The sequence below is a fragment of the Notolepis coatsorum genome (assembly GCF_963971535.1).
Source record: "Notolepis coatsorum genome assembly, chromosome: 9".
NCBI classification, from domain to species: Eukaryota; Metazoa; Chordata; class Actinopteri; order Aulopiformes; family Paralepididae; genus Notolepis; species Notolepis coatsorum.
Window position 1 is genome coordinate 93,838,885 of NC_140173.1, and position 27,500 is coordinate 93,866,384.

The 27,500-nt window shown below is 49.3% G+C and overlaps 1 protein-coding gene across 2 annotated transcripts in view; it reads left to right on the forward strand.

Moving 5' to 3' along the window:
• cdh11 (cadherin 11, type 2, OB-cadherin (osteoblast)) overlaps positions 1-27,500 on the forward strand; it is a 137,648-nt gene that overhangs the window by 42,206 nt on the left and 67,942 nt on the right. For both annotated transcript variants that reach the window (XM_084322192.1, XM_084322193.1), the window contains exons 5-6: positions 10,532-10,651; positions 27,301-27,468. In XM_084322192.1, coding sequence (XP_084178318.1) covers positions 10,532-10,651; positions 27,301-27,468 — 288 coding nt within the window. The remainder of the gene's footprint in view (positions 1-10,531; positions 10,652-27,300; positions 27,469-27,500) is intronic.

Here is a 27,500-nt window from a genome sequence, read left to right on the forward strand (position 1 = left end):
CATCCCTAGGAGCAGATTAGGGATTTGAAGCCACGGTGAGAAGCCAGAGGGAGTTGCTCTGTGGGTTTGAGTGATGTGTGTTAATGCAGTGAGTGACAGAGTCCATTCTCAGTCTGCTAAACAGCCTGTTGTCATCCATTATTCACCGACACTGAAACCTGACCACAGCTCACCAGGCAGGAAAGCATCGCTGGCGCCCAGAGTTCACTTTCCCTCCATACCACAACTCAGCAGCCATTTTGTCTTGCTACTATTCAACTGTTGACCTTGTTTGTTTTTTTGGGGGGAGTTCTTGAATGTCAAAAATACATGAAAAATGCACCGGTCAGCCGGTATCAGCTAAAGGAAAATAGCACACTGAATTAAAAGAGCATCCGCACACTCAGATTTGTGCAAGAATCATATCTATTTGCAAGCTTTCGGTTCAGAGACCTGCTTTGAAGAAGGTCTCTGACCAAAAGCTTGTACATAAATATGATTGGATGCTCTTTTCATTCAGTCGGGTTCTTGAGTGTGAAATTATCCACTTATTGATCGTCAGTCAAGAAGACACTGTAACTTTATTCTATGATATGCTGTACAGTACATGAAAATATGCCTGGTATACAGCCTTAGAGAGGTATACAGCCTTAGTGGGTATTATACAGCCTTAGTGAGTATTATACAGCCTTAGTGAGTGGTATACAGCCTTAGTGAGTGGTATACAGCCTTAGTGAGTGGTATACAGCCTTAGTGAGTGGCATACAGCCCTAGTGAGTGGTATGTAGCCTTAGTGAGTGGTATACAGCCTTAGTGAGTGGTATACAGCCTTAGTGAGTATTATACAACATTAGCGAGTATTATACAGCCTTAGTGAGTGGTATACAGCCTTAGTGAGTGGTATACAGCCTTAGTGAGTATTATACAGCCTTAGTGAGTGGTATACAGCCCTAGTGAGTGGTATGTAGCCTTAGTGAGTGGTATACAGCCCTAGTGAGTGGTATGTAGCCTTAGTGAGTGTTATACAGCCTTAGTGAGTGGTATACAGCCTTAGTGAGTGGTATACAGCCTTAGTGAGTGGTATACAGCCCTATTGAGTGGTATGTAGCCTTAGTGAGTGGTATACAGCCTTAGTGAGTGGTATACAGCCTTAGTGAGTATTATACGGCCTTAGTGAGTGGTATACAGCCCTAGTGAGTGGTATACAGCCTTAGTGAGTGGTATACAGCCTTAGTGAGTATTATACAGCCTTAGTGAGTGGTATACAGCCTTAGTGAGTGGTATACAGCATTAGTGAGTATTATACAGCCTTAGTGAGTGGTATACAGCCCTAGTGAGTATTATACAGCCTTAGTGAGGGGTATACAGCCCTAGTGAGGGGTATACAGCCTTAGTGAGTGGTATACATCCTTAGTGAGTGGTATACAGCCCTAGTGAGTGGTATACAGCCTTAGTGAGTATTATACAGCCTTAGTGAGTGGTATACAGCCTTAGTGAGTTTTATACAGCCTTAGTGAGGGGTATACAGCCTTAGTGAGTGGTATACAGCCTTTGTGAGTGGTATACAGCCTTAGTGAGTGGTATACAGCCCTAGTGAGTGGTATGTAGCCTTAGTGAGTGGTATACAGCCTTAGTGAGTGGTATACAGCCTTAGTGAGTATTATACAGCCTTAGTGAGTGGTATACAGCCTTAGTGAGTATTATACAGCCTTAGTGAGGGGTATACAGCCTTGGTGAGGGGTATACAGCCTTAGTGAGTATTATACAGCCTTGGTGAGGGGTATACAGCCTTAGTGAGGGGTATACAGCCTTAGTGAGTGGTATACAGCCTTAGTGAGTGGTATACAGCCTTAGTGAGTATTATACAGCCTTAGTGAGGGGTATACAGCCTTAGTGAGTGGTATACAGCCTTTGTGAGTAGTATACAGCCTTAGTGAGTGGTATACAGCCCTAGTGAGTGGTATGTAGCCTTAGTGAGTGGTATACAGCCTTAGTGAGTGGTATACAGCCTTAGTGAGTATTATACAGCCTTAGTGAGTGGTATACAGCCTTAGTGAGTATTATACAGCCTTAGTGAGGGGTATACAGCCTTGGTGAGGGGTATACAGCCTTAGTGAGTATTATACAGCCTTAGTGAGGGGTATACAGCCTTGGTGAGGGGTATACAGCCTTAGTGAGTATTATACAGCCTTGGTGAGGGGTATACAGCCTTAGTGAGGGGTATACAGCCTTAGTGAGTGGTATACAGCCTTAGTGAGTGGTATACAGCCTTAGTGAGTGGCATACAGCCTTAGTGAGTATTATCAGGGCTGTACAGTGCGACATATATATTGCACGTGCTACAGCAACAGCGGTCTGTGCGATGAATGGATTTACTTCAGTAGCACTGGTGCGATAGGGATTCGGTTCATATAGATACTCTTATTTTGAAAATCCTGTAGCGGGTCTCATTTCTGCCCACGCGCAGCTCCAGCTATAATAACTAGGCTCGACAGCTAGCAACGTTCAGGTGCATATGATACTCTTATTTTGAAAAAACTCTGTGACAACTCGACGAGTCATATCCGCCCTATCAGTGCTTCTGCAAGCAGAGCAGCGCATTGGTCGGTTGGTGCGCACTGCTGCGTTAACACAGCAGTGCGCCTACACGTCCCGAAATAAGTCCGTGGTGTTTTTTTTTCTCGCAACGGGTCAAATGCATCTACATGCTTTGCACCGTCGCCATTCCTTTATGCGCACATCGCCCGAAATTAACGTTTATGTACCATTACAATCACTACAACGTTAGCAAGCTAACAAGCTAATCCTGATCAGAGGCAGAGGCGCAGAGCCAGCAGACACAGTGTGGACTGGGGAAAGGGAAATGGGGGGGCACTCTCTCCCCTTCCCTGTGTGTGTGCGTGCGTGCGTCACTAGTCACTAGTCAGGACTCAGGACAGGAGTATATTATAGTAAACTGAGGATTACTGAGTGTTATGGTTTGTAACCGACCCCAAATGCAACGGCACAGAGAGAGTTGTTTTCAGAGTTAGCCAAAAACAAGGGCGTGTTTATTCTCAGAGTCACAAGATTGAATTAGGTGGAAAACAGAACAAACTGGGAATCTGGCATGTGAAGAATGTCTTGCGGCTCTGCAGATTCTCCCAGACGGTGTTGGTGAGGAATTTGCTTGTGACGTCTGAGCCGCTCTGCTGATCCCCCCAGCATACACTCCAGATGGAACACGGAGGGAGAGAGAGAATCCCAGTTAGCTCAGCGCACAACAGATAACAGAGAGGTGACTGATCCAAATTAATATCCAAGTGACTTGATCTTCGGTGTGATACACACAGTTAGCAGAGTCCAGAGAAAAAACAATACGGTAATCCAAAGAGAAAATCCAACAACAAAAAATAGGTGAGAACAGTATAACATATAACTCACCAAAGCGCAACGCGTAATGCGGGCAGATAAACGAGGCATAGCTTCGTACGGGGAATCAGGTTCTCCAAGGGATACTTCACGAGAGTCCTGGAGAGCAACAGACAGCGAACGGGAAAGAAAGGCAGATGCAGGGAATATTCAAAACGATCCAACATCGATATTAGGGAGATCAGGGTATTTAAAGCCACAGGGCGCTTAATGACAAGCTGTGACAGCTGCGGGATGAAATTGATCATTGCTCCAGAAGCGTGTGGTTGGGAGAGCACCAATCAAACGGCATCTTACAGGAAAGAAGCGTGAGGCGCGGAATGCAATTAATTAACAAAATACCTTAAAGGAACGGAGTGAGTGGGTGGGCAGCGGACAAAACCTCACAGTACCCCCCCCTCCACAGGAGCCACCCGGCGACCAGGCCGACCCGGCTCGCCCGGATGGGCACGATGGAAGTCGGTGATCAGGCCGGGATCCACGATGAGCTGGCGGGAGACCCAGCTCCGTTCCTCCGGGCCGTAACCCTCCCAGTCCACCAGGTACTGGAACCCCTGACCCCGCCGTCGAACGCCCATCAACCGGCGGACCTGCCACTGGGGGTGACCGTCCACCATCTTGGGAGGAGGTGGATCCGGAGCAGGAGGCATCAGGGGACTGAGAGAGACAGGCTTAACCCGGGACACATGGAAAACGGGGTGAATGTGCATGGACGCAGGAAGCTTAAGACGCACCGCCGCCGGACTGAGTACCTTCAGAACCTCGAAAGGTCCGACAAACCGGGGGTTAAGTTTCTTGGCCGAGGACCGAAGTGGGAGGTCCCTCGCGGAAAGCCACACCCTCTGCCCAGGGTGGTACGTCGGCGCAGGAACCCGGCGCCGGTCAGCCCCACGACAGGCGTGCTCTGATGACCGGAGCAGCGCGGTCCTGGCGATCTCCCAGACCCGACGGCACTGGTCGAGGTGGTCCTGCACGGAGGGAACTGCCACCTCCGTCTCCTGTGCAGGGAAAAGAGGGGGTTGGTAGCCCAGGGATACCTCAAAGGGTGAGAGGCCGGTGGCGGAACTGACCATGGAGTTGATGGAGTACTCGACCCAGGGAAGGAAACGGCTCCAAGAAGCTGGTCTCTCGGCAGCCACACACCGAAGAGCAGACTCCACGCTCTGGTTCATCCTCTCCGTTTGTCCGTTAGTCTGGGGATGATAACCAGAGGAAAGACTGACCGTTGCCCCCAATCCCTTGCAAAAAGCCCGCCATACCTGGGAAGTGAACTGGGGCCCCCGGTCCGAGACGACGTCCTGGGGAAAACCATGGAGGCGAAACGCGTGGTGTGTCAGGAGGTCCGCCGTCTCGGCCGCCGAGGGAAGTTTGGGAAGGGCCACGAGGTGAACCCCCTTGCTGAACCGATCCACCACGGTCAGAAGGCACGTGTTCCCCTGGGAGGAGGGAAGACCTGTGACGAAGTCCAGCGCCACATGTGACCAAGGACGGCTCGGAATGGGAAGCGGCTGTAATAGCCCGGAGGGTGCCTGGTGGGAGGCCTTGCTGCGGGCGCAGACCGCGCAGGCCAGTACGAACTCCTTGACGTCGTTCCTCATGGTGGGCCACCAGAATCGACAAGCCAGGAAGGAGAACGTGCGATGAACGCCCGGGTGGCAGGCGAACCGGCTGGTATGGCCCCACTGGAGGACCCGGGACCGGACTGAGTCGGGGACGAAGAGACGATGAACCGGTACATTGCCTGGAGCGCGATGGAAGCGTAGGGCACGCGTTACCACCCCCTCGATGCCCAAGGTGACGACTCCTACCACCCTGGCCTCCGGGAGGATGGGAGTCGGGTCCTCAGTGGTTGGAGCCCCCTTGGAGTGTAACCGGGACAGGGAGTCGGCCTTCGTGTTGCGGGAACCAGGGCGAAACGTCAGCGAGAAGTCGAACCGACTGAGGAAGCTGGCCCATCTTGCCTGCCGGCCGTTGAGGCGCTTGGAAGCACGGATGTACGTCAGGTTCTTGTGGTCCGTCCAAATGGTAAACGGCTCCTCGGCCCCCTCTAGCCAATGACGCCACTCCTCCAAGGCAGCCACAACCGCCAGCAGCTCCCGATTGCCGATGTCATAGTTCCTCTCGGCAGGGAGGAACCGACGCGAGTAGAAGGCGCACGGATGTACCTTCTGGTCCGTTGCCGACCGCTGGGATAAGATAGCTCCCAGTCCAGTATCCGAGGCGTCCACCTCAACGATGAACTGTCTCTTGGGGTCTGGATGGAGCAAGATCGGGGCGGAAGTGAACCTCTTCTTGAGGGAGCGGAACGCAGCACACGCCGCTGGGGACCAGTCGAACGGCAGGGCGGGAGAGGTCAGTCTGGTAAGCGGTTCCGCCACTTGACTGTAGTTCCGGATGAACCTTCGGTAGAAGTTGGCGAACCCGAGGAAGCTCTGTAACTCCTTCCGAGAGGTGGGTTCAGGCCATTCCTCCATGGCCTGGATCTTGCGAGGATCAGCTCGGGTCAAGCCCTTCTCCACGATGAAGCCCAGGTAATCGACGGAGTCGGAGTGGAATCGGCACTTCTCCGCCTTGACGAAGAGCCGATTGTGGAGGAGGCGCTCCAGCACACGGCGGACATGCTGGATGTGTTCCTCGAGGGTCTTGGAGAAGATGAGGATGTCGTTTAGGTACACTACCACAAACTCCTCCAGCATGTCACGAAGGACGTCGTTCATGAGCGCCTGGAATACCGCCGGAGCGTTGGTGAGGCCGAACGGCATCACCAGGTACTCGTAGTGGCCCCTGGGAGTCTTGAAGGCGGTCTTCCATTCATCGCCCTCACGGATACGGACTAGATGGTAGGCACTCCGGAGGTCCAGCTTGGTAAAGACGGTAGCCTGGGTGAGAGGCTCGAAAGTGGAGTTCATGAGAGGTAGAGGATACTTGTTCTTAATGGTGATCTCGTTGAGCTGGCGATAGTCGATGCAGGGTCGAAGGTCCCCGTCCTTCTTCCCAACAAAGAAGAAACCGGCCGCCACAGGAGAGGAGGAAGGCCGAATGAGTCCTGCTTCCAAGGACTCAGAGATGTATTGATCCATCGCCGCCTTCTCCGGGACGGTCAGACTGTAGAGGCGGCTGCCGGGAAGGGGAGCCCCTGAGCGGAGGTCGATGGCACAGTCGTAAGGCCGGTGGGGCGGAAGGGCCTGAGCCCTGGACTTACTGAAAACCTCCATGAGGTCGTGGTACTCGGGGGGTATGGTCGAAAGGTCCGGAGGCGGCTCACCAACGGATCTCCGGGGCGGGGGACAGGACGCCGCCTGAAGACACTGGGCATGACAGGAGGAGCTCCAGCCCTTGATGGTACCGGAGGACCAGGCGATGTGGTGCTCGTGCAGCGCGAGCCAGGGCCGGGCCAGGACTACTGGGACAAGAGGGGATCTGGTGATAAGGAACTGGAGTCTCTCAACGTGGTTACCAGCAATGGTCAGCAGGACAGGGCAGGTGCGTTGAGTGATGTCAGCCAGGCGGTGTTGGTCCAATGCGAATACCTCCAATGGCCTCACTAGGTCCTCAAGTGGAATGTTGGCCCAGGTAGCAAACTCGAAGTCTAGGAAACTCTCGTCTGCCCCCGAGTCAATGAGTGCCTCCACCGTGGCCCGTTGGTCCGCCCAGGCCAGGGTGACGCTCATCAGATGGTCAGGTGGTGCATGGCTCTGGGAACGAGAAAAACGGCTCACCAGGATCTCCCGGGGTCCCGGCGAGCCTGGTCTTTTGGCCGGGTGGGGCAGTTGGCGATACGGTGTCCCTCCCGACCGCAGTAGAGGCAAAGGCCGGACCTGAACCTCGCCTCCCGTTCAGCTTGGCTCAGATGAGAACGTCCCAGCTGCATGGGTTCCTCCTCGGGTACCGAACGGGAGGGAAAAAAACCACCAGTCGTGTTGGGAGCAGGGCGACCAGCAGTACCGTCACGAGTACGGGGGGTCCGGAGTACCTCTGGAGGTCCCTGTCGGGTTCTCTCACGTCTTCTCTCCTGGAGGCGTCCGTCGATGCGAATGGCGAGGCTGAACAGGTCCTCGAGGGACTCAGGTTCCTCACGGGTCGCGAGCTGGTCCCTGACTGCGTCGTTGAGCCCCCTCATGAAGGTAAGACGAAGTGCTTGGTCGTTCCAACCGCTCTCCGTAGCCGCCAGTCTGAACTCCAGCACGTAGTCGGTAACCCCGCCGCTGCCCTGCCGGAAGGTACCCAACCGGGCTCCAGGGTCCAGACCACGGGCTGGATGGTGGAAAACCCTGCAGAACTCAGCCACGAAGTCTGGGTAGGAGAAACAGAAGTCTGCCTCCATTGCCCAGGAGGCAGTGACCCACTGGGCTGCCCGGCCTGAGAGCAAGTTAGTCATGTAGGCCACTTGGGCTCCCCTTGAAGTGAAACGACTGGGTTGATGACGAAAAACCAACTCACATTGCATGATGAATGTGGCACAATCCTCGAAGTTACCGTCGAACAGCCGTGGTTCGGAGAGACGGGGCTCCCGAGGTGCGGGATCGGGAGGCGCGGGGCCTGCCAGGGCTGCGGGTGATGCTCCGGCCACGGCTCCTGAAGGAAGTGGGGTTACAAGCAAGGTGTTAACGGTGTCACTCAGTGTGTGTAAGTGAAGGAGAATACTTGACTGCTGGCTAGCCAGAGCGCCCAGGGACCCCTGAATAGGCAGGACCTGCTCTCGGAGTTCCTGTACAGCAGCCGCAGCCCTGTCTAGCTGTTGGCTGTGTTCCTTGGTTAACTCTATCTGGACTGCCAATGCTGTTCTGACTCTCTCTGTGTCGGCTGGGGTCGTCATGGTTGGATCGTAATGTTATGGTTTGTAACCGACCCCAAACGCAACGGCACAGAGAGAGTTGTTTTCAGAGTTAGCCAAAAACAAGGGTGTGTTTATTCTCAGAGTCACAAGATTGAATTAGGTGGAAAACAGAACAAACGGGGAATCTGGCATGTGAAGAATGTCTTGCGGCTCTGCAGATTCTCCCAGACGGTGTTGGTGAGGAATTTGCTTGTGACGTCTGAGCCGCTCTGCAGATCCCCCCAGCATACACTCCAGATGGAACACAGAGGGAGAGAGAGAATCCCAGTTAGCTCAGCGCACAACAGATAACAGAGAGGTGACTAATCCAAATTAATATCCAAGTGACTTGATCTTCGGTGTGATACACACAGTTAGCAGAGTCCAGAGAAAAAACAATACGGTAATCCAAAGAGAAAATCCAACAACAAAAAATAGGTGAGAACAGTATAACAAAAACGGGATCTCTTCGGTGTTTCACAAACACACAAAAAACTGGTGATCCAAAAAGACTGTTTCAAAAACTCACCAAAGCGCAACGCGTAAAGCGGGCAGATAAACAAGGTGTAGCTTCGTACGGGGAATCAGGTTCTCCAAGGGATACTTCACGAGAGTCCTGGAGAGCAACAGACAGCGAACGGGAAAGAAAGGCAGATGCAGGGAATATTCAAAACGATCCAACATCGATATTAGGGAGATCAGGGTATTTAAAGCCACGGGGCGCTTAATGACAAGCTGTGACAGCTGCGGGATGAAATTGATCATTGCTCCAGAAGCGTGTGGTTGGGAGAGCACCAATCAAACGGCATCTTACAGGATAGAAGCGTGAGGCGCGGAATGCAATTAATTAACAAAATACCTTAAAGGAACGGAGCGAGTGGGTGGGCAGCGGACAAAACCTCACACTGAGGATGGACAGATAATGTTGATATTCAAATATAAAAAAGTTTCGAGGAGTGGAAGTTTGAAGACAGACTAGAAGACTACAATATGATGCGGGGGTGGTGAGTTGAAACAGTGTGTGTGAATGAATGAATGAAAACTTTATTTAACAGATTGCAGAATGGGTACAGTACAGTACGGCTCAATACACACAATTGTTAAGGGGATGCAGACCAGAGAAAGATGTTTGTCTTGTTTACATCAGGGTCCCCCATTGTGTGTGTGTTTCCCAACCGACCCCACTTCTATGTTTCAATAAATTATTTGCATTTAAAACTATTAACGCTGACTCATTCCTTCAGTCCACTCAAAATTATGCTAATATTCCTTATGTTGTTTATGATATTAATTGAAAATAGCATATGAGAGTATTATAGTAATAATAACACATGGCGATATACTAAATGACAGCCAAACATGGCACTGCAACTAAATAACACAAATACAATAGGCACATTTGTGACTGTTACAAATATAACACGTTTTATACTTGTGCTACAAGATTTTGGCCTGTGCTACAAAACTATCAACATCTGTAGCACCAGTGCTATGTGCAAAAAAAGTGAACGTACAGCCCTGGTATTATACAGCCTTAGTGAGTGATATAAAGCCTTAGTGAGTGGCATACAGCCTTAGTGAGTCATATGCAGCCTTAGTGAGTGGCATATAGCCTTAGTGAGTGGTATACAGCCTTAGTGAGTGGTATACAGCCTTAGTGAGTGGCATACAGCCTTAGTGAGTCATATGCAGCCTTAGTGAGTGGCATACAGCCTTAGTGAGTGGCATACAGCCTTAGTGAGTGGTATACAGCCTTAGTGAGTGGTATACAGCCTTAGTGAGTATTATACAGCCTTAGTGAGTATTATACAGCCTTAGTGAGTGGTATGCAGCCTTAGTGAGTATCATACAGCATAATTAGAACCAATTATCTGATGAACCAACCTCCTTTCTCTTCCCCCGTCTGTCTGTCTGTCTGTCTGTCTGTCTGTCTGTCTGTCTGTCTGTCTGTCTGTCTGTCTGTCTGTCTGTCTGTCTGTCTGTCTGTCTGTCTGTCTGTCTGTCTGTCTGTCTGTCTGTCTGTCTGTCTGTCTGTCTGTCTGTCTGTCTGTCTGTCTGTCTGTCTGTCTGTCTGTCTGTATGTATGTATGTCTGTCTGTCTGTCTGTCTGTCTGTCTGTCTGTCTGTCTGTCTCTCTCTCTCTCTCTCTCTCTCTCTCTCTCTCTCTCTCTCTCTCTCTCTCTCTCTCTCTCTCTCTCTCTCTCTGTCTGTCTGTCTGTCTGTCTGTCTGTCTGTCTGTCTGTCTGTCTGTCTGTCTGTCTGTCTGTCTGTCTGTCTGTCTGTCTGTCTGTATGTCTGTATGTCTGTCTGTCTGTCTGTCTCCAGGTACGTCAGTGATGCAGGTCACAGCTACAGATGCTGATGACCCAACCTACGGTAACAGCGCCAGACTGGTGTACAGCATCCTACAGGGCCAGCCATACTTCTCTATCGAGCCACAGTCAGGTACGACTATGTTTAATATAACCATACAGTAGACCCTATAATATGCCTAATAAAATCCAACAATAGGCCTAAGATCCCAACAGTAGGCCTAATAAAAACCATACAATAGGCCTAGTGAAAACATACAGTAGGCATAATAAAAACCATACAGTAGGCCTAATAAAAACATACAGTCGGCATAATAAAAACATACAGTAGGCCTAATAAAAACACACAGTAGGCATAATAAAAACGATACAATATGCCTAGTGAAAACATACAGTAGACCAAATAAAAACCATACAGTAGGCCTAGTAAAAACCAAACAGTAGGACTAATAAAACCATACAATAGGCCTAGTAAACCAAACAGTAGGCCTAATAAAAACATACAGTATGCCTAATAAAAACCATACAGTATGCCTAATAAAAAACATACAGTAGGCATAGTAAAACCATACATTAGGCCTAATAAAAAAACATACAGTAGGCTTAATGAAACCCATACAGTAGGCATAATAAAAACATACTGTAGGGCTAATAAAAACATACAGTAGGCCTAATAAAACATACAGTATTCCCAATAGAAACATACATTAGGCCTAATAAAGACCATACAGTAGGCCTAATAAAAACATACAGTATGCCTAATAAAAACCATGCAGTAGGCCCTAATACAACCCATACATCAGGCCTAATAAAATCTAATAAAATAAACACTTTGCCCATTGCTGTGTGTGAGAGAGAGAGAGCGAGAGACAGAGACAGAGAGAGAGAGAGCGAGAGAGAGAGTAGTGGAGCTTGAAATGGAGTAAAATTAAATTTCACACATTCTAACAGGGGTTTAGGAGAGTCAAACAATACAAACAAACACACACACATAAACACAGATGTGAAAATGCACACACACACACATACAGATTATACACACAGATGCTACGCTGACAGACACTGTAGAGCGTGCAAGCACACACAAACACACATACAGGGGCACACAAAATAGACTGTGGAGATTTCACAGTCATCTTATGAGGACTTATGAGCTTGTACATGTACACCGTTTCAAGTCTATGCACAAACACATATGTACACACACACACACACACACACACACACACACACACACACACACACACACACACACACACACACACACACACACACACACACACACACACACACACACACACACACACACACACACACACACACTGTTGTAGAAAGCTCTGTCTCTGTCAGTGGATACAGCTTAGCATGGCTGTCAATTGTCCCTAAGAATACTATTCTGCCTGAATAGGCTGAAATGGGGTGCAAATTCAAATGAAATTTGAATATTAATGTTGCAATATACATATCATTACCACACCGAAGCAGGAAATCTAACTATAAATGAAGGAATCTCTTTCTGTGTGTGTGTGTATGCACGTGTGTATGTGTGTGCGCGCGCGTGTGTGTGCGTGCATGTGCGTGTGTGTGTGTGTGTGCGCGCATGTGCGTGCGCGTGTGCATGTGTATGTGTGTGTGCGTGCGTGTCTGTGCGTGTGTGTGCATGCGTGTGCATGTGCGTGCGTGTGTGTGTGTGCATGTGCGTGTGTATGTGTGTGTGTGTGTGCGCGTGTGTGTGTCTGTGTGTGTGTGTATGTGTGTATGTGTGTGTGTGCATGCGTGTGCATGCGTGTGCATGTGCGTCTGTATGTGTGTGCGTGCGTGCGTGCGTGCGTGTGTGTGTGCATGTGTGTGCATGTGCGTGTGTATGTGTGTGTGTGTGTGTGTGTGTGTGTGTGTGTGTGTGTGTGTGTGTGTGTGTTATGTACCATGACCTTGTTTGCTCCTGTGTCACTGGGCATGCAGGTGAGGGCTACTAATTGGCTAATTGCTGCTGATTGGTTACCTGCTGGCAGCTTAAAACCAGCCTGTCAGTCACACATGCAGGCTGTCTGTGGCTAGAGGGAGAGTTGTCACGTTCTTCCATTCTTTGTACTTTAGTTTGTACCAGTAATTTCTTGTTAGAGTAGTATTTTGATTTTAAGCACAGGTTTTGGTGTTGGTTTGCACATAGGTTGCGTGCCTTTGAGCCAGGGTCGTAACAGTTGGGCACTCGTCCGGGATATTTACCCCTAGAAATTGTTTGGTGTTTTTTTTGTTTTGTTTTGCATGGTGTGTCATGGTGTGGGTGGTGTTCGTTACATGTTGTGTAACGTGGGGGCTGGAGCCGTTCATCAAACAGGTGAGTATGCCCTTATTTGTTTGTAATTTGATGTGACTACTTAATGCTGTTAAAATATATAGTTTAGTGCACACCACAGGTAGATAGGGACATTATTTTCTGGTTGTTGGTTAGCTTCCTGTGCACCACATACTCCTGGGGCAGTCAGAGAAGTGATTAGCACCATCTACTTGTCTTGTACCATACCATGTACTGGACGGGTGGATGGTCAAATATGATCTTTGGCTGGTAGCAGGTGTGGTTGAAGAGGGTTAGATATACAGGGCATTAGCTTAAGGGTAGGTAGAATAGGGGTCCAGAAAACACAGGTAGTGTGGTAGGGCCTGATTTAGTGTTTCTTAGGGTAGACATGTTGTGAGGTTCGCCTTTCCCTGGACCTTTAATTCCCTGTTCTCCTCACTTCTCCAGCCCCCACCCTCGCGCTCGTTTAGCCTCGTCTGCTCTTCAGCAGCCCACACCCTTGGACTATCTGTCAGTATCTGTTTGATTGGTTCGTGCCGAACACACTCTTCTAGTTCAAGTATCAATTACCTTCACGCACCTGATGTGTATTCTAATTAGCGCCCCTGTGGGCTTTAAATACCTCGCTCTTCCCCTCAGTCCTTGTCGGGTCGTTCCGTATCATATCTCTATCAGCAAACTCCTACGGGAGGTTCTCAATCTGTAGGCTCCTACGGGAGTTTCTGTTTCTGTCTGTTATGCTGTTTCATCTCCGGCGTGAGATGCGCTCAAGCCTTCGCCACCTGTCGCCGTTTGCCTGGAGGGAGACACTGTACTGCGCTCTCTAATCCTCTACGGGAGGTATTCCAGTGTTCCACTCCAGACCTCCGAGCCAGACGCGCTCTTCACTCCAGACGCGCATTCAGACGCGCATCCAGACGCACTCCAGACGCGCATCCAGACTCCGCGCCAGACGCGCTCTTCACTCCAGACGCGCATCCAGACGCGCATCCAGACTCCGCGCCAGATGCGCTCTCCGTACCGGCGCGTACTCCAAGCAGACGCGCACCACTCAGACCTCCGCGCCAGATGCGCTCTCCGTACCGGCGCGTACTCCAAGCAGACGCGCACCACTCAGACCTCCCCGCCAGATGCGCTCTCCGTACCGGCGCGTACTCCAAGCAGACGCGCACCACTCAGACCTCCGCGCCAGATGCGCTCTCCGTACCGGTGCGTACTCCAAGCAGACACGCACCACTCAGACCTCCGCGCCAGATGCGCTCTCCGTACCGGCGCGTACTCCAAGCAGACGCGCACCACTCAGACCTCCGCGCCAGATGCGCTCTCCGAGCCGGCGCGCTCTCCTCCAGACGTCTAGCCTGCGCCCTCCTACTCCTCCCTGTAAGCAGCTCCAGTCCTCGCCCTGTCCAAGGCCTTAACCCTGTTTCTCTCTGTCCCTGTCTCCAGCCCGCCTCCGCGGGCCTCTGTTCCTGTTCCCCACCAGTGCCCCAGTCCCTCGCCCAGTCAAAGGCCTTAACCCTGTTTTCTATGTCCCTGTCCCCAGCCCGCCTCCGCGGGTCTCTGTCCCTGTTTCCCCTCTCTAGTCCTCCTAGTCCTCCCTGTCCAGTCCTTCTAGTCCTCCTAGTCCTCCCTGTCCAGTCCTTCTAGTCCTCCTAGTCCTCCCTGTCCCCAGCCCGCCTCCGCGGGCCTCTGTCCCTGTTTCCCCTCTCTAGTCCTCCTAGTCCTCCCTGTCCAGTCCTCCTAGTCCTCCTAGTCATCCCTGTCCAGTCCTCCTAGTCCTCCCTGTTCCTGCCTTGTCCCTTGCCCTGGCCCTGTCCTTTAGCCTTTCCCTTGCCTTCCCCTTAGCCAGCTCGCCTCTTAAAGGCACTGTGCCTATTTTTCCCAAGTTCCTGTTTTCCTGTAATTTGTGTTCTCCCTTAAAGGGACAGTGCCGTTTTCTGTTGTTTTCAATAAATGCCCAGTTCTTGGCTTACTCTCATACCTGTCTTGTGTTGTGCGATTGGGGTCGGTTACAAACCATAACAGTACGACCCGACCAGTCGACGACCCCAGCCAGCACAGACGGTGTATGTTTAGTTTGCCTTTTTTTTTTTTTCTCTAGTTCCCCTGTTAGCCTTGTTATTTCCCCTGTTGACTTCCCTGTTAGCTCCCCTGTTAGCCTGTTAGTCTCCCCTGTTAGCTCCCCTGTTAGCCCTTGTTAGTTCCCCTGTTGACTTCCCTGTTAGCTCCCCTGTTAGCTTGTTAGTTCCCCTGTTGACTCCCCTGTTTGCTTCCCTGTTAGCCTCGTTAGCTCCCTTGCAGCTAGCATAGGCCCTGTAGCTAGCCATGCCCAGGCAGCTAACCCGGTCCCTCTGCATGGCCTCCACTTTTTGTGTAGCCTTCCCCACTGCTAGGACTGCCCTTTCAGCTAGCAAGGTCAGTTTCCCCACTGCTAGGACTGCCCCTTCAGCTAGCAAGGTCAGTTTTCCCCACTGCTAGGACTGCCCTTTCAGCTAGCAAGGTCAGTTTTCCCCACTGCTAGGACTGCCCTTTCAGCTAGCAAGGTCAGTTTTCTCCCACTGCTAGGACTGCCCCTTCAGCTAGCAAGGTCAGTTTCCCCACTGCTAGGACTGCCCCTTCAGCTAGCAAGGTCGGTTTTCCCCACTGCTAGGACTGCCCTTTCAGCTAGCAAGGTCAGTTTTCCCCACTGCTAGGACTGCCCCTTCAGCTAGCAAGGTCAGTTCCCCACAGCTAGGACTGTCCTTCCAGCTAGCTTGTTTCTCTCATGCTGGTCCAGCCTCGTCTGCCAGCCTAGCACCGGCAGCTAGCGCAGCCTCTATGTTAATGTAGCAGTACAGCTAGCATAGGCCCTGTAGCTATCAGTGCCCTGGCAGCTACCCTTTCCCTCTGCTAGCCCCTTCCCTGTTCCCCTCTCCAGTGCCCCTGTTCCAGCCCTGTCTGCTAGCCTAGCTCCGGCAGCTAGCGCAGCCTCTATGTTAATGTAGCAGTACAGCTAGCATAGGCCCTGTAGCTATCAGTGCCCTGGCAGCTACCCTTTCCCTCTGCTAGCCCCTTCCCTGTTCCCCTCTCCAGTGCCCCTGTTCCAGCCCTGTCTGCTAGCCTAGCTCCGGCAGCCAGCGCAGCCTCTATGTTAGCGTAGCATTACAGCTAGCATAGGCCCTGTAGCTATCTGTGCCCTGGCTGTTACCCCTCAGCTCCTCTAGTTACCCTTCAGCTCCTCTAGTTACCCCTCGGCTTCCCTAGTTACCCCTCGGCTACCCTGCCCCTTTGCTAGCCCCGCTTTTGGTGTAGCTTCCCCGCTAGCATGGCCCAATTTTTGTTGCCTTGTCATTTCCCCTGCCCCTCTGTCTGTATTTTTTGGTCGCCCGGTGGCTCCCGTGGAGGGGGGAGTACTGTGAGGTTCGCCTTTCCCTGGACCTTTAATTCCCTGTTCTCCTCACTTCTCCAGCCCCCACCCTCGCGCTCGTTTAGCCTCGTCTGCTCTTCAGCAGCCCACACCCTTGGACTATCTGTCAGTATCTGTTTGATTGGTTCGTGCCGAACACACTCTTCTAGTTCAAGTATCAATTACCTTCACGCACCTGATGTGTATTCTAATTAGCGCCCCTGTGGGCTTTAAATACCTCGCTCTTCCCCTCAGTCCTTGTCGGGTCGTTCCGTATCATATCTCTATCAGCAAACTCCTACGGGAGGTTCTCAATCTGTAGGCTCCTACGGGAGTTTCTGTTTCTGTCTGTTATGCTGTTTCATCTCCGGCGTGAGATGCGCTCAAGCCTTCGCCACCTGTCGCTGTTTGCCTGGAGGGAGACACTGTACTGCGCTCTCTAATCCTCTACGGGAGGTATTCCAGTGTTCCACTCCAGACCTCCGAGCCAGACGCGCTCTTCACTCCAGACGCGCATTCAGACGCGCATCCAGACGCACTCCAGACGCGCATCCAGACTCCGCGCCAGACGCGCTCTTCACTCCAGACGCGCATCCAGACTCTGCGCCAGATGCGCTCTCCGTACCGACGCGTACTCCAAGCAGACGCGCACCACTCAGACCTCCGCGCCAGATGCGCTCTCCGTACCGGCGCGTACTCCAAGCAGACACGCACCACTCAGACCTCCGCGCCAGATGCGCTCTCCGTACCGGCGCGTACTCCAAGCAGACGCGCACCACTCAGACCTCCGCGCCAGATGCGCTCTCCGTACCGGCGCGTACTCCAAGCAGACGCGCACCACTCAGACCTCCGCGCCAGATGCGCTCTCCGAGCCGGCGCGCTCTCCTCCAGACGTCTAGCCTGCGCCCTCCTACTCCTCCCTGTAAGCAGCTCCAGTCCTCACCCTGTCCAAGGCCTTAACCCTGTTTCTCTCTGTCCCTGTCTCCAGCCCGCCTCCGCGGGCCTCTGTTCCTGTTCCCCTCCAGTGCCCCAGTCCCTCGCCCAGTCCAAGGCCTTAACCCTGTTTTCTATGTCCCTGTCCCCAGCCCGCCTCCGCGGGTCTCTGTCCCTGTTTCCCCTCTCTAGTCCTCCTAGTCCTCCCTGTCCAGTCCTTCTAGTCCTCCTAGTCCTCCCTGTCCAGTCCTTCTAGTCCTCCTAGTCCTCCCTGTCCCCAGCCCGCCTCCGCGGGCCTCTGTCCCTGTTTCCCCTCTCTAGTCCTCCTAGTCCTCCCTGTCCAGTCCTCCTAGTCCTCCTAGTCATCCCTGTCCAGTCCTCCTAGTCCTCCCTGTTCCTGCCTTGTCCCTTGCCCTGGCCCTGTCCTTTAGCCTTTCCCTTGCCTTCCCCTTAGCCAGCTCGCCTCTTAAAGGCACTGTGCCTATTTTTCCCAAGTTCCTGTTTTCCTGTAATTTGTGTTCTCCCTTAAAGGGACAGTGCCGTTTTCTGTTGTTTTCAATAAATGCCCAGTTCTTGGCTTACTCTCATACCTGTCTTGTGTTGTGCGATTGGGGTCGGTTACAAACCATAACACATGTGGTGGGCCGGTTTTGACTGCAGTTTAGATGTAGAAGCGTAAGTAGTCATATCAGGTTATGAGGGGCACCTGTTTGAATTTGTTTGTTGTATTTATTTTGTTTGTTTTGAGTGTTTGGTTAGCCTACCTGACCTCCTGCGTGTATGACACATCTATTTATTTCAGGGTGGTTGTTTTTTTTTAATTTTTTTGCAAACTAGAAAGGTGCGCTCCGTAGAGCACACATTTCCACCGCGTCTCCTTATGGTTATTGGTATTGGCATTAGCATTCTTTATGGTTCTTCAGTGGTTCTTCAGTGGTTCTGTAGTGTTTCTTCAGTGGTTCTTTAGTGTTTCTTCAGTCGTTCTTTAGTGGTTCTTCAGTGGGTCTCAGGTGATTTGTGTGTATGCTAGGGTGTTTATGGTGGCTCTAAAGTGAACACGTTGTGCCGCTGGTGCAGTAGGGATGGCTTCCGTGAAGGATTTTGTTGATCACCCTTCGGATGAGTTGTTGGAAAGGTTTTCCAAGGAACAGCTTCTGGAGCTTGCTGTGCACTACAAGGTGGAGCTTACTGCCGGTGAGAAGCGTTTGAAACCGACTGCCTTGAGTGCTTTGAGGGTTTTTCTCATTAGGGAGCAGGTGCTTGTGGCGAGGGTGGAGGAGCCTCCTTTGTCTGACGCGTCTCCGCTACTATCTGGTGCAGAGGGTGAGTGGAGGATTAGGGAGTTGGAGTTTAAGGAAAGGCAGCTACAGCAAGATCGTGAGGAGAGGAGAGAGGAGCGTGAGCTTAAGGAGCGTGAGCTTAAGGGGAGAGAGAGGAGAGAGGAGCGTGAGCATGAGCGTGAACTTAAGGAGCGTGAGTTTAAGGAGAAACAAATGTTGCTGGAGCACGAGCGTGCGCAGAAGGAGCTTGAATATAAGCATGCTGCCTTGCAGGCGGGTGCTCTGCCTTCAGAGTCGCGTTCTGGTTTTGATGTCGGCAGGAATATTAGGATGGTGCCTACTTTTGTTGAGAAGGATGTGGAAAGGTATTTTCCCCTTTTTGAACGGGTGGCAACCACGTTGAAGTGGCCTGATACGGCCTGGAGGCTGCTGCTGCAGTGTGTTCTTGTTTGTAAGGCGCAAGAAGCCTATACTGCTCTGTCCCTTGAACAAAGTGCTGACTATGAGCTTGTTAAAGCTTCCATATTGAGGGCTTATGAGTTAGTCCCCGAGGCCTATCGTCAGCGTTTTAGAGGTTATCGCAGGTTGGAGGGACAGTGTTATGTTGAATTTGGAAGAGAGAAGGAGAACCTGTTTGACAGGTGGTGCACCTCTCAGAAAGCAGAGTCAAGAGAGCAGCTTAGACAGTTGATTCTCCTAGAGGAATTTAAAAGATGTGTTCCTGATACCGTTTCCACTCATCTAAACGAGCGTAGGGTATCGAAGATAGGCGACGCTGCTGTCTTCGCTGAGGAGTTTGTGTTGACACACAAGTCCGTTTTTTTGGAGGACTACCGTGTTGAGTCCAGGGATAGGCGTCCTGTTCAGGGGGGCCGTTTCCCAAAACCTGTCTGCTGGTCAGTTAACTTCACCTCCTAGGCGGGGTGGTTCCGCTGGTGCATTCCCAGAAGGGGTTATATGTTTCTACTGTAAAAAGCCTGGTCATATCGTTGCTGGGTGCCCGGTGCTTGAACAGAAAAATTTCAGAACGGTGGCTCTGGTAGAAACCATATGCAGAACACCTATGCCAACGTTAGAGGGTGATGGGGAAAGTATCAAACGTGTGGACAAAGAGCTTGAGGGTTCCTCAAGATTTATGATGGATGGATTTGTTTCCCTGACTAATGCACTAGAGTCCAAACAGGCTATAACAATTTGGAGAGATACCGGTGCTTTTCAGTCCCTCATTCTGGAGGGGATTTTGCCGTTTTCGGAAAACTCTTCTTTGCATTCCGGTGTCGTTGTTCGGGGCTTTGGAGGTGGATTTGTGGATGCACCTTTGCATGAGGTCACACTCAATTCTCCCTTGGTATCAGGCAATGTTGTTGTGGGGGGAATGTTCTCACATTCCCATAACAGGGTGTCCGCGGATCCTTAAAAAGTCTTAAAAGGTCTTAAATTTGTTTATCAATAATTAAGGCCTTAGTTTGTCTTAAAATGTCTTAAATCCATTTTCAGAGGTCTTAGAAATGCCATAGAAAGGAAAGATAAAATGCCATGTCATCTTATGTTTTATTATGAAATCTGGGGGAAAACGGTTAACGGGAGATAAAGTTTGACTTTTCATTGACCGTGTTGTAGAATCACGCAGACCGGAATGGGGCGGAACCAACACAACTCCTTGTGTAATGTGTTGGCCGGGGAACCAACGGAGTATAGCTAACGTTAGCAAGGCGAAGCGATAACGCTAACGTTACGTTTAGTTTAGGTTAGTTTAGCATTTGCACTCGTTAATATGGGAAAGTGCCAATTTAACGAGAACTGGCTCGACAATCCACTGATTGCGCGATGGTTGGTCCCAGTCAAATACCATCATAAGCCCCGCTGCAACAAAAAAAAGAGCAGTCGCGTCGCACATGCTGAGCGCTCTGCAAAAACCGCCTGCAAACTACTATTTCGCATTTATTTTCGGCCCCTGCCTCCACACCAGCTGCGCCATCTCAGGTAGGACTATACCATCTGCACCAACAGAAGTCCGGATAACATTCGGCTCCACGCCAAAGCTTGAAGCTGAGGTCTTAACGAAAATAATCTATTCACGGATGTAAACAAGGACACGTTTGTGTTTATGTTCGATGAGAGCTTCACCCGCTATGTATTTATTCCTCCCACCCACCCCCTCCTAATGACGTACAGTATCCTCCCATGTATGTTAGGATCTATGGGTAACAGTACTGTATATTTGCATATCGTATATGTCACAAATGTAACGGTACAGTACTATATACCTGTATGTCCCTATGCCATAAATGTCATGTATGTTGAGTATGTCATAAATGTCACTATGAATTGAAAATGGGGGACCCTGATGTAAACAAGACAAACGTCTTTCTCTGGTCTGCATCCCCTTAACAATTGTGTGTATTGAGCCGTACTGTATTGTACCCATTCTGCAATCTGTTAAACAAATTATTCATTCATTCAACCAAAACCACAAAAACAAAACAACTGGATGAATGAATGAAAACTTTATTTAACAGATTGCAGAATGGGTACAATACAGCACGGCTCAATACACACAATTGTTAAGGGGATGCAGACCAGAGAAAGACGTGTGTCTTGTTTACATCAGGGTCCCCCATTTTCAATTATAGTGACATGACATTTATGACATACTCAACATACATGACATCATGACATTAATGGCATAGGGACATACATGACATACAGGTATACTATATAGTACTGTAGTGTTACAATTGTGACATATACGATATGCAAATATACAGTACTGTTACCCAGAGATCCTAACAGAAAATATATACATATGATGGGGAGGAGACTGTACATTAGGAGGGGGGGGGGGGGGGGGGGGTTTGGACATTTACGGTGCCCAGTTTCTAATTGCAGCCTCCCGTAGGTGCTCTTTAAGAGCGGTTTTGAATGTGGGCAGGGGTAAAGTGGGTTTTAGGAGTGAGGTTAAGCAGTAGTCTGACCAGTTTGTTTTGAGATGTTTGTAATCTTGTTTTTAGGGCCTTTGAGGTGCTTTGGTACCATGAGGTGCAAGCATAGTCGTAGTACCCTTGAATGAGTGCTCCTGTTAGAGTCTTCAGAGTATTCTTGTTTACCAGAGAGGAGATCCGGCACAAGAATCTTGTTTGTTGGTTGACTTTTTTGATACCCTGGGGAGGGTGGTAATAGTTATGTGTTCTGACAGTGGCTGCTTGGCCCCTGGTATATTTTGTATAGCTATATTTGCTATTTATGTTTGGTCACCCCTTTGTTGAAATTCATCCAATCCAGTTACTCCTTTAAGTTCAAGATTTTTAAGTTTCCAAGTTATGTTTTAATAAACATCTTTGGACCAATGTGTCCCTAAACTTAAACTAATTGGTGTCGTTGCATGATTTTTGTTATTGTGAAATTGGTATTAAATTTTATTCTGAGTGGCATTAAAAAGTCTTAAAAAGCATTAAATCTGACTGGGCTAAACCTGCAGATACCCTGCATAAGAGGGGTGTCCTTCATTCTAGGGAATTATTTGGCTGGTGACAAAGTGTTGGCTACTCCAGTTGTAACTCCCATTCCTATGGTTTCTGAGGTCCCTAATGAGCTGGCACAGAAACATCCAGGAGTGTTCCCTGTGTGTGCTGTGACACGGGCAATGTCAAAGGACAAAAGTGATGTTGTTGATACTTCGACTTGGGACATTACACTTAGTGACACATTCTTTGTTGGGTTGAAAAGTGTACCTGTTGAGAATATTGGAAAGCACACTGTGGATGTACCTCTGCATAATGATTCTCTTGATTGTGCCTTTGTGTGAAACCAGAGTTGACATGCGTGCCGGAGAGGCATGTGGCAGGAGATGATCTGGCAGTGCAGTGTCTCAAGGTCTTCCCAGCCTGTACGGTGGCTGAGGCCACGAACGAATTGGAGGATGAGTGTGGGAAGGATGCTATGAGAGATGCTGTGGATTCATGTGACACCGTTCTAGTTGAAGAGGCTACTAGGCCTGACTTAGGCTGCCAGCCTTCCCACAGTAGCTCTTTTGTCCCTGATGTTTCACTTGTGGGCAGGGATGGTCCCAGTATGTCAGTTGATGATTCTGACATTGATTCACGTGTCCACACTGATTCTCTGCCATGCACTAGGTGTGATAGTCAACCTAGTTACCTGTGTCCTGTGGAGCAGGAGCCGCCTTCGCAGCCTGGTCTGTTGAGTGGCAGCCATTTTGATCAGGACAATGTTATTTTGTGGGACGCCATTTTAGATGGTGTTCCAGACGTTTTTGTGACTGACGTATTGCCATGTTCCAGGGACGGTGGGGCTGTACCTGAGGCGGTACATCCTACTCTGGATGTTCACGGTTTGCAGTATCCTGAACTGCCAGTGCCAGGTGGGATGGATATGGGCGTGGTGGTGGTTTTACACAGCATTGGCAAATGTTCCACAGTGGGGAGCATATGACACGGTTGGTGGTCATGTTCGACAGGGGCCGGCCCGTTATCGCTGTTGTGGATACTGCAAACCGTGAACATCCAGAGTAGGATGCACCGCCTCAGGTACAGCCCCACCGTCCCTGGAACATGGCAATACATCAGTCACAAAAGCGTCTGGAACACCATCTAAAATGGCGTCACACAAAATAACATTGTCCTGATCAAAATGGTTGCCACTCATCAGACCAGGTTGCGAAGGCGGCTCCTGCTCCACAGGACACAGGTAACTAGATAGATAGATAGATAGATAGATAGATAGATAGATAGATAGATAGATAGATAGATAGATAGATAGATAGATAGATAGATAGATAGATAGATAGATAGATAGATAGATAGATAGATAGATAGATAGATAGATAGATAGATAGATAGATAGATAGATAGATAGATAGATAGATAGATAGATAGATAGATAGAAATTTTATTGCCATTTCAACACTGTTGATTGGGATTTGTCTTGGTGCCACGTACAGTACAGACAATGTTAAAAACATACAATATAAAAACACAAGAGTACAATATAAAAACACAAGAATACAATATAAAAACACAAGAGTACAATCCCCACAATAAAGAGTTTTACACAAACAATTAAAAAGAAAAAAATGCTACAATACCTAAAATAAATTGCTCAGTGTACCAGTTTTAAAGTGCATATTGCCTTAAAGTGCATGTTGGCTGGTGCTAGCCCTTGTTGTGCAAAGTGCCTGTACATTTGTACTTGAGTTCAGGTGACGGACAGCCTCGGGATATGTACTGTTTTTAAAACGGGATGTCCTGCACCTGAGACTTTGGAGTCTTCTGCCAGAGGGAAGGGGGTTAAAGAGGTCGTAAGCAGGGTGAGAAGGGTCCCTGATCACCTTTTCCCCTTTCCGCCGGATTTGTGTGGCATAAATGGAGGCCACAGAGGGGAGCTCACAGCCGATGATTTTTGTACGTTCTAAATGTCCCCTATCATGGACGGTGGTGTTTCCGTACCACACAGTCAATGAGAAGGTAAGGACACTCTCTACAGTGGCTCTATAAAAACTGAGCATCGCCTCCCTGGACACGCCAAACTTTTTAAGCTGGCGCAGGGAGTGGAGTGACTAGCACACCTAGTGCATGGCTGGGAAGACCTTGAGACACTGCGCTGCCAGATCATCTCCTGCCACATGCCTATCCGGCACGCATGTCAACTCTGGTTTCACCACCGGGCCTGACACAAAGGCACAATCAAGAGAATCATTATGCAGAGGTACATCCACAGTGTGCTTTCCAAAATTCTCAACAGGTACACTTTTCAATTCAACAAAGAATGTGTCACTAAGTGTAATGTCACAAGTCGAAGTATCAACAACATCACTTTTGTCCTTTGATATTGCCCGTGTCACAGCACACACAGGGAACACTCCTGGATGTTTCTGTGCCAGCTCATTAGGGACCTCAGAAACCACAGGAATGGGAGTTACAACTGGAGTAGCCAACACTTTGTCACCAGCCAAATCATTCCCTAGAATGAAGGACACCCCTCTTATGGGAATGTGAGAACATACCCCCACAACAACATTGCCTGATACTAAGGGATAATTGAGTGTGACCTCATGCAAAGGTGCATCCACAAATCCACCTCCAAAGCCACAAACAACGACAAGCTGCTGGAGCCAACCTAACGTTAGCTGGCTCCAGCAGATCGACAAGCTGCTGGAGCCAGCTAACGTTAGCTTGCTGAGGCTATTAGCACATCGACAAGCTGCTGGAGCTCCCGATGCTGGTTGAAGTGGAGCTAGGTAGCCAGCAGCTAACGGTAGCTGGCTCCAGCAGCTTGTCGATCTGCTGGAGCCAGCTAACGTTAGGTTGCTGAGGCTATTAGCACATCGACAAGCTGCTGGAGCTCCCGATGCTGGTTGAAGTGGAGCTAGGTAGCCAGCAGGCTAAATGCTCCCGACGACATCGACAAGCTGCTGGAGCCAGCTAACGTTAGCTTGACTGGTTGCTGGCTAACTAACATGGCTACTCGTCCCGGGAGATAACGGCGCTGCCTGGCTGGTTGTTGGCTAACTAACGTGGCTACTCGTCCCGGGAGATAACGCTCCTCAACATTATATAGACAGGTCATGTTTTGTAAACTGACGTTATGTTTAGAATGGAATGAATACATGGGTCGGGAAAGATAGTTAGCCCAAAGCTAATCCGGAAGGGCAGCTAACAGTAGCTACTGTCTAACTGTGATGCATTTTCTGTTTGCAGTCCAATGTTCACCAAAACACACACCCACACACTTATAATTTGTTCCTCAACGTTATATAGACAGGTCATGTTTTGTAAACTGACGTTATGTTTAGAATGGAATGAATACATGGGTCGGGAAAGATAGTTAGCTCAAAGCTAATCCGGAAGGGCAGCTAACAGTAGCTACTGTCTAACTGTGATGCATTTTCTGTTTGCAGTCCAATGTTCACCAAAACACACACCCACACACTTATAATTTGTTCCTCAACGTTATATAGACAGGTCATGTTTTGTAAACTAACTTTATGTTTAGAATGGAATGAATACATGGGTCGGGAAAGATAGTTAGCTCAAAGCTAATCCGGCCTGTTTAACCACTAGCTTCTGTTAGCTAATGAAGGCTAATGCTGGCTGAGCAAGGAAACTAACAGTAAACGTTTTTACATGAAATACAGCCCAAAAACCCTGCTGACAAACGTTTGCTTATTAAATACATTCTATACTATAATAATACAAACGTTTCATTGCCTCTCTGTGCCGACAAAGTTGTTTAAATAAGGGGAGAAAAGTAGCTAAAACCAATGTATTTGGACGGGACAGGAAGTACTATTGGCAACCGGAAGTCAGCCGGAAGTGCCTACTTTCAATTTGTGCAAGTGGAGAATTGCTGAGGACCCAGCGGGGGGAGGGGGGTTTGGTGTCGATTGGCCAGATGGGGGCGCTATAGTGTATGTCTTTCTTCCCTTCGCATATCTCGAGAACCGCTCCTCCGATCGGCTTCGCGCTCTCGGCGAATGTATTGAGGACCCGGGGGAGATATTCAAATGAATATAAGATAACATGTTCCGTTAGTGATGTCTTTGAGGAAACTCAGAGCAGGACAAAGGAGGGGGAGGGGAGCTGGGGAGGTACATGCAGGGCAATAGACATGACAGTAAGAATACATGAGAATTAAAGATAAGATAAAAGATAAGCCTACAGTACAAAATAAAATATGAATACAAAAAATAAAGGTGAAATATAGGTATGCTGCTAACATATACCTTGTTGCTGCTAACATAATACCTTGCATTGTATGCGTTTGTATAGATATAATATACGTTGTGTATTATGTTTAGTCTATAGTTTAGTTTATAGTTTTAGTTTATCGCTCTATTGATAATAATAGCACAATGACAGGTGAGACATGTGTTGCTCTATTGATAATAATAACAACACAATGTGTGTATATACACACAGCCCCCCCCCCCTCCCCCCCACCCGCTATCATATACAGATTATATCTAATATATATATATATTAAATCAACTCCATGTGCAAATATATATACAGCTAACTCAGTCTACTATGTACAATGTGCAGTGTTTCATGCTGAGTCTACCCTGGTATAAATAAACAGATTAAGCGGATTAAATATAAAATATGCATTTACAAATAGAATCCAAATTATGAGGTGATGTGTGAGTCCTTGTGCAGCGTGCGCAAGAGTCCAGATTCACGTTTCATATACAACATTCATACTGGTCTGTTCTATCACAACTAGCAGGTGATTATCACAAAATGACAACATGGCCAATAGGCTGTGGCAGCCGGGTGCCATATTGGTTGGCAAGACATGAGAATAATATGAATAAGGTATGCACACATGAACACACACACTCACACACACACACACACACACACACACACACACACACACACACACACACACACACACACACACACACACACACACACACACACGCACGCACGCACGCACGCACGCACACACGCACACACACACACACACACACACACACACACACACACACACACACACACACACACACACACACACACACACACACACACACACACACACACACACACACACACACACACACACACACACACAGACACACACACACACACAGTGGCTCACAGCAGTGACAGCCTGTTATCAGTAATTAGTCTGCAATTGTCAGAGGTGATGACAGCTGTCAAAAGTTAGCTGTGGTGTGTGTGTGTGTGTGTGTGTGTGTGTGTGTGTGTGTGTGTGTGCGTGCGTGTGCGTGTGCGTGTGTGTGTGTGTGTGTGTGTGTGTGTGTGTGTGTGTGTGTAAAATAGTAATAGTTCTCTGTATATCTCTCCAAGTAAACAGTATTAAAATAGTAATATGTATCTCCAACTAAAGTGCTTGTTTGTTTTCAGGTATAATCCGCACGGCTCTCCCCAGCATGGACCGCGAGGCTCGCCAGGAGTACGATGTGCTCATCCAGGCCAAGGACATGGGGGGCCACATGGGGGGGCTCTCAGGGACCACAGAGGTCAAGATCACCCTCACTGATGTCAACGACAACCCCCCTAAATTCCCCCAGAGTGAGTACTGATCACCAGTCTGTCTATCTGTC